We start from the raw sequence: 12,860 nt of genomic DNA, 5'->3' as shown, positions 1-12,860 counted from the left end.
TAAAATAGCCCTTTAAAAACCAGTTTGCTGCATGCTATTGCCTTTACTTTTCATCCAGTACCAAATTTCTAAGTGATCTCTTAACTAAAATACTTTGTTGTAGTAACTCAACTAGTCTGACGTCTCACTGTTGTGTCTGCGTTTTTATGCTTTTGGTTGGGGGTGCCTTATTGAGATAGTGTGTTTATGTATTTCCTAGACTTACTATATTTTCATAAGTTGCTCATTATTCTTTGTGAATATTTTTATTTATTTTTGTTTTTTAATATGTAATTCATAGACGCTCTGCTGTTGCCCGTATTCAGGAGTTCTTCAGACGGAGAAAAGAAAGGAAAGAAATGGAAGAATTGGATACTTTGAACATTAGAAGGCCACTAGTAAAAATGGTTTATAAAGGCCATCGCAACTCCAGGACAATGGTACCAAATGTTCATGGCATTTTTTGGTGAAATTGCAGTTTCATACTCTGAATGTTTTTCCATAATGATTTATCTTCATATATTGCCAATGGGATTTCAGTATTACATTATTAAATCTTCAGTTATCTCTTTATCCAACATGGTTCTTTTAGTCCTATAATATATTGTGAAAGACCATTATTTTTTACAAGAAAACTCTACTAAAAAAATGCAGATTAAAAAAATTTTTAGTTTATACAAGTAATCATTGCTTTTTTTTTTTTTCTCTCTCTCTCTCTCTCACATTTGCTATCTACCTGAAAAGTTTCTGGTGGATTTTTTTTTTTTTTAAGCTTGTATTAGCATTCTTTGTTAGTTTTGGAGAGAAGGATTTGGATCTATAAAATCTAAGTTGATTGCAAAATATAGTCAGGCCACTTTATACCTATTTTTAAGATTGACAAGTGAAAATTTGTTTTAGTGACTTACCAGATGAAATAAGAATAGACCAGAAAGATCTCTAAGATCTTTTGTAGTTTTTACGATCTACAAGTTTCTACACCCAGTGTAATACTAATTACTTAATAAGAAAAGTTTTTGAGATGACTAGTGTAACTGTTACTCTGATCCCTTCATAACTAGAAAGTGGTGTTCTCCTCATATTCATTGCATCATCAGAAGGTATCTACAGAATCAGTTTTAATCCATGTTACTGCCATATTACCCTTGCTGATGAATTTGTAGCTTGCTTTCTTTAGGATCTAGGTTAAAAAATTAACATTTGGGGTGGGGAAGTAATTAGCTCTTTCTATAAATATCATTGCTAGTAACAATTTACTCATTTTTAAAAGGTTACTCATTATTAATAGAAGTAACCAATTTATATTTCTTGCATTTTATTGCCTAAAAGTTAGCATGAAAATAATTAGAGGAAGGAGTGAGAAAAGAGAAGATAAGTAAATTTAACAGTAGCTCAGATAACAATAAAATTGTCTCCCCTCTTTTGTGAGAGCACCAAAAATGGCAAAGTAGCAGCTGCAGTTAAAATTTTTTAAAATCCTTGTTTGAAATACAAAGATTTTTGATGTTTCATTCATGTGCATTCATTTAAAAACGTCATTATAACTATTCCAGTATATCATATGCCTTTGATTCTGCTTCATAAAATTAAGTATGTTTATATCTTTCTCAATTGTGTTAGCTTATAATAGCTAATGAAAAAATTGGTGCTTTCTATTCTTTGGGTCTAAAGCAAAATACAAAAGATGATTTCTTTTTTCTGTGAATTATTTCATTGTCTTATAAAGCTAAATTGGTACAATTTTTGGAAAGTTCAGCAACATATATATAAATTACCATTATACTGTCCAAAACCCAGAAATCCTATTCATTCATTTAGCAGTTAATAATTAAGCACCTATTGTATCCCAAGTACCATTTCAGGTGCTGTAAATATAGTATTGAACAATACTATTCAATAGTATTCAATAGAAGTAAGTCCCTCTTCTTACAGGGGATTTTCTATTACTTACTGCCATCTTACCCTTGCTGATGAATGCCTATCATAATTTAAAGAAGCTAGAAGACAGATTTTTGTCAATTTTTTTTTATAGAGAGGGGATCTCACTGTATTGTCCAGGCTGGTCTCAAACTCCTCAGCTCAGGCAGTCCTCCTGCCTTGGCCTCCCAAAGTGCTGGGATTATAGATGTGAGCCACTGCGCCCAGCATCAATTTTTAATTTTACTATTTTCTAAGCCAGTTTTTTTAAAAATGTAAGAATTAAAAAAAAAGAAAAAAATGTAAGAATGGCATAAATCTTTGTTTTAATAACTTTAATTTGAATTTTTAAATAATTTTTTTTAACCCTTAGATAAAAGAAGCCAATTTCTGGGGTGCTAACTTTGTAATGAGTGGTTCTGACTGTGGCCACATTTTCATCTGGGATCGGCACACTGCTGAGCATTTGATGCTGCTGGAAGCTGATAATCATGTGGTAAACTGCCTGCAGCCACATCCGTTTGACCCAAGTAAGATATCTTTTCTAGGACGAGGGCTAGAAATTATTTGTATGACTCATCAGTCATACAAAATTATTTTTTTTTAGTTGTTAATATTATAAGAATAATCCAAACTATCTGACTAGGCACCACTAGAGTCAATTGCAGCTGAACTTGAGCTTCAAACACACCTATAATCTGCTTTTTGCACAAAGTAAAAGGAAATAGGTTAAAAAGTTTATTCTCCCAATATTTCTTCTAAGTTTTACAAGCTGTAAGAGGTTTAGTGTGACTGAACTTTTTATTGCATATCCAAATTGAACATCCAGTCATTTTTAGTCTTCACATATCTGAATTAATTTATCAGAACAAAAGAGCATTGCTCTTGTCTGTTTTTTGAAATTGCTCACATATCTCATAAAAGACAATGAATAAGTGACTTCAACAATGAATCTGAGTGACTTCAACATGGTCTTAAAATTATGTTCTAGGATAACATTTAGCAAATTGTCAAAATAATATTTTCAATTAACAGTTAAATATATAGTGTACAATTGCTGTTCAAGCTCAGTTTTGCTATATATACATATATGCATAATATAAGCATATCCTGAATTAATGGCATGTTTCTAGGCTTCATATTAATATGTAAATTTTATTTCTAGTTTTAGCCTCATCTGGCATAGATTATGACATAAAGATCTGGTCACCATTAGAAGAGTCAAGGATTTTTAACCGAAAACTTGCTGATGAAGTAAGATTTTTATTGTACTTACTGTAGACCATATTTCAATTTGTTCCTAAAATGCTTCCCTAAGAAAAAAGTTATTAGTTGCTAACATGAAACAAGCTAATGCAGTTAAAGAGGTCAAATTTTAAGAAAAAGAAAAATTAAGATAAAAGTATGTCTATAATACTAGGGAGGTAAAATCAAAATAGTAGCTTACTAATTATAATATTCATCATCGGTAACACCAGATTAGGTGTATAGTAGTTTCAGAAAAACAGGTTTAAGTATTCATGTTATTACAATAAAGAATCACACACAAAAAAATCTGTCCTTTTAAGAAAATAATTTTATTATAACTGTTTCTCCAAAAGCCTAGCAATTTTTCCATTTTTAGTACAGCTATTTTTCCATTTTGAATTTTTCTTAAAAAGGAAATGGAACTTTGTTTTTCAGGATTAGTATATAGCAGAACAAATGAGTGAAGAATCTTTTCCTTTATTATTATATTTTAAGATTTTTTTAAGCCTGTTAAAACAGTATTTTCAACCTGAGTTCTTTGGAGCTCTGGATTTCTTCTGGGATGGGAGAGGGAAGGTGGATAATAGGAAGGCATTACTCTGAGCCTTTCCTCCCCAACTTCAACCAGGGTTTTTATTTGTGGGTTCTCATATACTATTTCCTATGAAAATGAGAATCCATTGCTAAAAATGTTAGTAAGTTGGAAAACCACTACTCTAGACTAACACTGACTGTTCGTAGCACAATTACCATGTATACTTTCACTCATTGAATAGGCATTTATAAAACACTTGATGTATTGTATACATAATGCTGGGTGTAAAAAAGATAAAGCCCTACCCTCAGAGTTTAGTGGGAAGGACAATGTAAACAGCTAGAACATACCATAGTGGGGTCTGTGTCAGTCAATAGTATACACATAGTGTTTCGAAAGCCAACAGAGAGGAATAGCTGTGTTTGTAAATGGGGTAGATAGGATGGAGAGGTCTTCACAGAAGAAATAAGAATTGGACAGAAGTCTGAGAATAGTTCACCAGGCAGACAGGGAGCAAAGCAGCATTTAAGACAGAAGGATCAGCATGTGCCAAAGCATGAAAGGGTAAATGAACCATCAGTGTGCCTGAAACCCTAGAGTACATGCACAAAAGTAGCTTAATCAAACTAAATGGGTAGGTGAGGGTAAGATTGTGAAGGGCCCTGTGGGGCACCCTGATGAGTTGGGAATTTATTATTTCAGTATTGGGGAAACTGTTGATCAGAGTAGCATCTTTCTCTTCCTCTCATACTCTTTCTTTCATCCTTTTTTTCCTTTGCCATGGTTTTTGCTTTTCCACTTTTTTCCTTTGCTCATGGTTACATATTGCATCTCTGGGTGTTCACGAATATTCAGGTAATCCTATTCTTGGTACTTAAGGCTCAGTTCCTTCTTAACCCTTGCCCAAAAATCTATTTTTCAAGACTACTCTGCCTCAGTCAAGGTAACATCTTCTCAAGGGATTCAAGTGGCCCATGGATAATAATTTAACTGTATTTCATCACTAAAGTTATCAGTTCTCCTATAGGGAAAACAAGGAGCCAACAAAGTAAATGGCTCTGAGAAACAAATTGCAAGTAAAAGCTAAATTAAATTCTTAAATGTTTTAAGTAGCCTCAAAGTTTGACCTTTGTTTTTCTGCCATTTGAAAGAGTTGTGTTCTCTGACCTTCCTCCTTTAAATACAAGTTACAGTGATTATTTGGCATTGAATAGACTTAAGGCAGAAATACAGACATCAGATGCATAAAGAATGAAGTAATTCCTCCTGGTACTGGCTGATTGTTTACTGTTTGCCTGATATTCAAGGAAAAAATATAGTTACTCTATGATCTTTGATATGATTTTTAACTTGCCTTGTAGGTTATAACTCGAAATGAACTCATGCTGGAAGAAACTAGAAACACCATTACAGTTCCAGCCTCTTTCATGTTGAGGATGTTGGCTTCACTGAATCATATCCGAGCTGGTAGGAACTTTAAGTATACTACTAAAACCATTTTTATATTTGAAAATATATTATTATTTAAGATCTGCTTTAAAGGGGTTTATATATATTTTTTAATATCACAAAATAAGGGTAGCTTAACTTCTAAACTAGGATTTCTGTGAATGCTTGATCTTAGCACAGGAACTTAGTTCCTCGTGAACTACATTTGTCGTAAAACGGTCAAAATGAAAAGACCAGAGTCACGTAAAAACTCTTATCAGCTGCTGTTTTCTTAGAGTACAGGACCGTACTATTAACCTTAAGATATATTATAGTGCATATTCTTTAATGGTAGGTTTGTTGAAAACCAAACAGAAATAAATGTGACATGCTAAGAAATGAAACATACCTCAGTTTGCTTTTTGAATATTTTTTTGTTTTAGATCAACTGTGAGGTGCAGTGCCACAGATACATAAAAATGCATATATTACAACTAATGTTCAAGAAGGAATTGAATAATTTATAACAAAAGAAAAGGTCTAGTATCTGTTATAAGCAGAATATATTTATCAAACAAAAGAGTTTTATCACTCTTCACTGATTTTATAAATGTCTCTATACGTTTGGTATTAGCTATCATTTAATAATAATAGCTACCATTTATAAAGTAACTATAATGTATCAGGCTTATACTAATTATTTCACAGCTTTATCCTCATTTACCTCCAATCCTTTACAAAGTAGGTTATTTGTAATAACTTAGCCCAAGTCACACAACTGATAAATATTAAAGCCAGAATTTGAAATTAGCTTCCAAGCCCTTGCTCCCCTTTGACCTATAAATTTCACTTACAGGAATATATTCAAATCATTCATATGACATGCAAACCTCTGGATGATCTAATCTCAAACTATTCTAGCTGATTTACAGCATTCTTTTCTTCTGTGACTACTCCATCCACACTGGCCCTCTTTGATTTTTGGGGATACACCAAACTCTTTCCCACCTCAGGGTTTTTATAATCGTGCTGTCCCCTCCCATCTTCACTCTGTTGAGATAACTTCTTACTGTAAGAACTGCATAAGCAGTGAATTAAATATCACTTCCTCAGAGAGAGTGGGGAATGGAGACAAGTATTCCACAGAAAGTAGACAGCGTATAGCGTTTTTCTAAGCCCTAGAGGAGAGAGTGTAGCACATCTGAAAAATTGAAAGAAGACCCATATGTTTGTAATTAAAATAATTAGAAAATAATCCTCAAATGTAAATATTAACTTTTACCAGGAAAGAGGGAAAACTTCAAATGGTGAAAACAACAACAAAAAATAAACCTGGAATGTAAACAAAAAATGTTAGTAGACCAACAAAATGTTTTTGTAATACTTCTTTGGGTTCCTGTATTATTAAATTGTAATAACACTGTAACTTTTTAAAAATATATTTTGTTCAGTAACAGCAAGTAACCCTTAAAATTCATCCATTTGAATTTCACATTTGAGGAAGCAGCATTTTAAAACAAGAAAAACATTTACTGGTAACGACACCTAAAATGTGCTTACTCTTATCTAGTGGATGGCTCTTCCTCAGTAGTTTTCCTGCAGAAAATTCTCTTTCCAGTTGCACAAAAATCTATTTGTGCTAACATAGCAATGGTTGGTTAGTTAATAGCCACTACCATCCCTCTTTGGTTTTAGAATTAGATAAGATGTTTTATAATATAAAAATTCTCTGTTTCATTTATTTTTGCCAGCAATCAAAAAGACAATTTCTAGTTGGTTTAGTCAGCTTATCTTCTTGCTTCTCTTACACAAAATACTAGATAGAATAAAGTGCCCAAGAGTTAACATTTCTGCTGCCCTTATCTTTAACATATCTAGTTATTTGATGGGTCAGTTAGTCAACCCCTCTTTTCCTCTCCTATCCAGTGTCCTGTAGTCCAAGTACAATAATGTGTGCATATTCAGGAGAGTTAAAAATGGACTTGGATCAAATAAGCACATGGTAGCCACAAAGTACCTCTCGGCTCATCCATTACTCCAGAAGGCTTCCTAGGAAGTCCAGGGAATAGATACAAGACAGTTTCTTTCTGTTGGAGCTGTGATTTTTAATGAAGGAGCCTCTTAAAATCATCTGTACGGGTTTTACAAACTACAAATACTTACCTAGGTCTCACCTGCTAAAGATTCTGGTTCATTTTAGCTGGATAGAGATTAAGCTTCTACATTTTTAAAAAGCAACCAAAATTAATCTCATGAATAATGCACCAAAGACTGCTAGTCTAGTGGCCACTTGAGATGGAAAGGCAGTTCTGACATTCCTGGAAGCTTTGAGAGGCTTTGGAAAGATGGTAATGGTTTGCATGGATCATTCTAGACTCCTCTAGAATGTCTTAGAATCATTTTACTGCCCTGCTTAAAATTCTCCTTTGCCCACACATGTTCTTAGGGTAGAGTCCAAATGTGTTAACATGTCTTATAAAACCCTGCAGTATCTCTTGACATTCTTCCCATTATACCTCTGGATCTTGGCACAGATAGTTATCATTTCTCTGTCATGGGTTTGCAAAGCCTGTCATCCTATTGAGATCACAATCACTTATTAAATTGTTCACAGATTGACTCCCTCAGTAAGTGATACTAACTTTACTCCAGAATAGACCTAATATTTATATACCCTTGATCTCCCTGCTTCTACTTCTCTTGTCCTCATACAGTCTGATTTTCACACAGCAGCCAGAGGGATCCTTTCAAAACAGGTCAGTTAATTTTTTTGTTAATAGCCAGATATGGTTTCTATTGTAACCACTCAACTCTGCCATTGTAATGCAAAAACAGCCATAGATCATATGTAAATGAACAGGTATGGCTCTGTTATAATAAAACTTAATTTATAAAAACAGAGCCAGGTACAGTGGCTCACACCTGTAATCTCAGCACTTTGAGAGGGTGAGGCAGGTGAATCACCTGAGGTCAGGAATTCAAGACCAGCCTGGCCAACATGGCAAAACCCCGTCTTTATAAAAATAAAAAATTAAAAAAATTAAAAATACAAAAATACAAAAATTAGCTGGGCGTGGTGGTGCACACCTGTAATCCCAACTAGTTGGGAGGCTGAGGCAGGAGAGTCACTTGAACTTGGGAGGTAGAGGTTGCAGTGAGCCAAAATTGCACCACTACACTCCAGCCTGCGTGACAGATCGAGACTCTGTCCAAACAAAACCAAAATCAGTCAGTGGGCTGTATTTGCCCATGGGCTATAGTCTGCTACCACCTTTTTAAAACACAAATTAGATACTACCCCCTCTTAAAATTCTCAGGGACTCCCTATTGCTCTTAAAGTAAAACCCAGACTTCTTACTCTGGCCTTCAAGGTCCTACATGACATACATTCTGCCAACCTCTGACTTGCGCTCAGTCCACCTTTTTTTCTAGCTCACTACATTTTAGCCATACTGGCCTCTCTTCCTCAAACTTGTCAAGCTTAGTAGCACATTTAGGACCTTTTCACTTGTTCCTCTGCCCAACTTTGCCCCCAGGACTTCACATACAATTGAGGTCTTACCTCCAATATCACCTCCTTAGAAAAGTCTTCCCTGGTAGCGCGGTGGCTCACGCCTGTAATCCCAGCACTTTGGGAGGCCGAGGCGGGTAGATCACGAGGTCAGGAGATTGAGACCAGCCTGGCTAACATGGTGAAACCCCGTCTGTACTAAAAATACAAAAATTAGCTGGGTGTGGTGGCGCATGCCTGTAGTCCCAGCTACTTGGGAGGCTGAGGCAGGAGAATCGCCTGAACCCAGGAGTTGGAGGTTGTAGTGAGCCGAGATCACACCACTGCACTCCAGCCTGGTGACAGAGGGAGAATCAGTCTGGAAAAAAAAAAGAAAAAAAAAAAGAAAAGTCTTCCCTGCTCACCCAATCTAAAGTTGTTTTCTGTGTCTTCTCATATCTTCCCTCTCACTTAGTCATTCATGTTCATTGCCTTATTTTCCTCAAGTACTTACCACTCTTAAGCTTTAATTTCTTTATTTATTGTCTTATTACAGATTAGAGGAGGAAAATACAGGTGGTACCTTGTTTGTTGTCTATCTTCCTCCTTAGAAAGTAAGCTTATAAAGAGCAGAGACCCAGTTTGTCTTAATTTGCAGCTGGGTCTTTAGGCTCCTAAAACAGTGCCTACCACATAGTAGTTGCTTAACAAATACTGAGTATTCTGGTAAATAAGTACACATCTAGTATCAAATCTCTAGCTAACAATGAGTTTGTATTATTTCTTTTAAAGAAAGTAAATAAATTCTTTGTAAAGATTAGCCTGGAAAATAAAACAACAGTGTTTTTTGTGGAACACAGGCTTCCATTGGGAAATTTTTTTCTTATCTACATTCCCTCCCTCTGCAGCAAACTCAGTATCTCTTCATATCATATCTTCCCCAGCCAAAAATAATTTCCTGAAGAAATACTCTAACAGAATAAAAGGAACCTTTCTACAAATGTAAACCTTATTTACAAAAGCAATTTGACATTGCTACTTTTGAAAAACAGTATACATAGACATCCTGGCTAACATGGAGAAACCCCATCTCTACTAAAAATAAAAAAAATCAGCTGGGTGTGGTGGCACGCACCAGTAGTCCCAGCTACTCGGGAGGGCGAGACAGGAGAATCGCTTGAACTCGGGAGGTGGAGGTTGCAGTGAGCCAGGATCGCGCCACTGCACTCCAGCCTGGGCGACAGAGCAAGACTTGGTCTCAAAAAAAAAAAAAAAAGAAAAAGAAAAACAGTATACATAGAAGTGATTCTTATTTCCAGTTTTTATTTAAAAGAACACACTGTTCTTCAGACCTCCTTGTCTATAATTGCCAACCAGAGATTTGTGTAAGTGTTAACTGCTTTGCAGCCTTACTACTTCAGTAGCATTTCCTGAACAGAAGATTTAATTAATTCTGAGAAGTTGGGCTTACATTCTGGAAGAGGTGACTATGCATCAGTTAAATGAATTGGATTTGAGGAGAGAACAACTATTCTGCTTTCCTCATTTCAGAAGCCACTGTCACTTATTCTGTGACCTATCGTAAAAGACTCTTGGCCCTCATTTGTCTCTTTATTGTGTGCCTCTGAGTGTAAAAGTCTAACCTCTACTGCAAACTCCCTGATTTAAAGGCTGTGACATTTTTTTCTTAACTCTCTATTATCCCATCTTCTTTATAATGTGACAACCAAAAGAAATTTGAGTAAGAAGCCTGCCAACTTTGAGGTAGGCCATTACTGCTTCATCATGCTCTAACATGACAGGATAGGTTTCTTGAATATATTCAGTCATACTCAGGATTCCCATTCCTGAGCCCTACGTAAGTAGAATAGCAACTTCATGTTTTGTTCTCTTTTGAAAGTATCACACAATAAATACAATGTAATTTTTTTTATACTAATATCCCTTATGTAGCCTTTTATTGGTCAGAAATTCTTCCACTGTTGAAATTCCTTACTGATCTATAAAGGTCTATTCAAATCTTATTTTGTTCATTTATTTTATAAGTATGTATTGAATACTTATTTGTTGTATTCAATACATATTTATAAAATAAATGAAAATAAGATTTGAATAGACCTTTATAGATTAGTAAGAAATTGAATACTTATTTGTATTCAATACCTATTTGTATAATTAAGGTTACAAAGGTTACACATACATTATCTTACTGGTTTGACACTGGATTAGAGTTGGCATAGAGGAGATTTAATCTAATTCACTTGGACAATTAAACAATTAAAAGGGACATATAGTCCCTTCAGTGTACTGTTCTTGGTGCTGTTGACCTAGGATCCAGTGGGAGCAGTTAATCCTGTGTAGATAATAAATAAAATCTCAGGATTCAGTCTTCTCTTGCTGTTGACAGTGGGACTGAACTGTTTTCCTTATGCTTAACCTTAATATTTTCCATGTTACTATGTGGAAATGTTTCTGGGGCAGAAACATCCTAGTTCCATCTCAGTGGTGGTAGTGATTTTATGCTGTCGCCTTCTTCACAATACCCTCATGTAATGTATCTTACCTTCATAAAACTTATATTCATTTATTCAGTAAACCTTCATTGAACATCCTATACTAGGCTCTGAGGATATAAAGATAAAAAGAAGTAACTCCTGCCCTCCAGGAACTCACAGTCTGGTCTGCAGGAAGACATGCAAACAACTATTACTGTAATTAGGATCATCATTATGAAGTTCATACAAGATATTCTAGAATGTGGAGGAGGGAGTTCGTAATTCTGCAGATAGCCTGTTTGGAAATGTCCAGGAAAAGTTTCACAAAGGGGATAATAGTTGTACTGAGATGAGTAAACCTTTATAGCTAAAGAATTGGGCAAAAGTATCTGAAGCAGAGGAATAGCAAGTGTAAATCCTGAAAACTTGAGAGAGCATACTGTACTCACCAGTTTGTAATTTTATATTCACTTGAGTATTTAACCTAAATAAGCTCCTTGAGACCAGAAGCTTACATCTGTTTTGGTCACCATTGTATTCTCAGGTTTTATCGCAATGCCTGGAACATAGTATTTAATTTAAAAAAATCTTTTTACAAACAGAATTACACAAATCCTCAACAATGGTCCACATATTTTCTCTCACACAGCTGCCTCCTCACTCCCCTTTGCAGCACCTGATGTACCTCCTTAGAAACCTAGACTCCAAAGAACACAGTTTGACAACCACTGCAGTAAAACATAATATACCAAGATTTTGAGTGGGTTTCTTTTTTCATTTTTACATGTTTTAGAATAACATGCATAATCAAAGCTAATAATACTGTGTTTCCTTTACTCTTTTATTTGCCTCTAAAAAACATCCACACATAGTGGTGAACTGATTTTTAATGTGTTTTAAATAAAAGGCATTGAAAAATATTAATAATTGTAATTACTAAAAGTATTTCTCTTTGCAATTCTCTTATCTGTGTTTCCAGACCGGTTGGAGGGTGACAGATCAGAAGGCTCTGGTCAAGAGAATGAAAATGAGGATGAGGAATAATAAACTCTTTTTGGCAAGCACTTAAATGTTCTGAAATTTGTATAAGACATTTATTATATTTTTTTCTTTACAGAGCTTTAGTGCAATTTTAAGGTTATGGTTTTTGGAGTTTTTCCCTTTTTTTGGGATAACCTAACATTGGTTTGGAATGATTGTGTGCATGAATTTGGGAGATTGTATAAAACAAAACTAGCAGAATGTTTTTAAAACTTTTTGCCGTGTATGAGGAGTGCTAGAAAATGCAAAGTGCAATATTTTCCCTAACCTTCACATGTGGGAGCTTGGATCAATGTTGAAGAATAATTTTCATCATAGTGAAAATGTTGGTTCAAATAAATTTCTACACTTGCCATTTGCATGATTGTTGCTTTCTAATTAAAGAAACTGGTTGTTTTAAGATACCCTGAATTTGACTTTTTATTTAATGCCTTGCTACTTTGACCCACAGTTTTCCAATCTCTCCTGTAGCATACAATGACTATTTTTCTATATTTTCTAGATTTAACAACCTTTTCCTTTTTTCCTTGTGTGGGATAGAATCACATAGAAGGACTTCCTTCATTGCTGTTTCCAAGGTACAGCTGACCCTTGAGCAACCCAGGGGTTAGTGGCACCAGCCCCCCTCACAGTTGGAGATTCATGTATAACTGTTGACTTCCCAAAAACTTGACCATTAACAGCCTGTTGATCGCAAGCTTTAACTGATAGCATGGTCAATTAACAC

At 34.9% G+C, this 12,860-nt stretch overlaps 1 protein-coding gene across 13 annotated transcripts in view; it reads left to right on the top strand.

Moving 5' to 3' along the window:
• The window catches only part of DCAF6 (DDB1 and CUL4 associated factor 6), a 138,017-nt gene extending 125,477 nt beyond the window's left edge, over positions 1 to 12,540 (top strand). For 8 of the 13 annotated variants that reach the window (XM_024256686.3, XM_024256779.3, XM_063713077.1 and 5 more), the window contains 5 exons: positions 281 to 419; positions 2,270 to 2,426; positions 3,062 to 3,150; positions 5,041 to 5,146; positions 12,072 to 12,537. In XM_024256686.3, the coding sequence (XP_024112454.2) occupies positions 281 to 419; positions 2,270 to 2,426; positions 3,062 to 3,150; positions 5,041 to 5,146; positions 12,072 to 12,136 (556 nt within the window). In that variant the 3' untranslated portion in view covers positions 12,137 to 12,537. 13 annotated transcript variants of the gene reach the window in all.
• Positions 12,541 to 12,860: the final 320 nt, after the last annotated feature.

Source organism: Pongo abelii, chromosome 1 (genome assembly GCF_028885655.2).
Source record: "Pongo abelii isolate AG06213 chromosome 1, NHGRI_mPonAbe1-v2.0_pri, whole genome shotgun sequence".
Classification (NCBI taxonomy): Eukaryota; Metazoa; Chordata; class Mammalia; order Primates; family Hominidae; genus Pongo; species Pongo abelii.
This window is presented reverse-complemented; position numbering and strand designations above follow the sequence as displayed.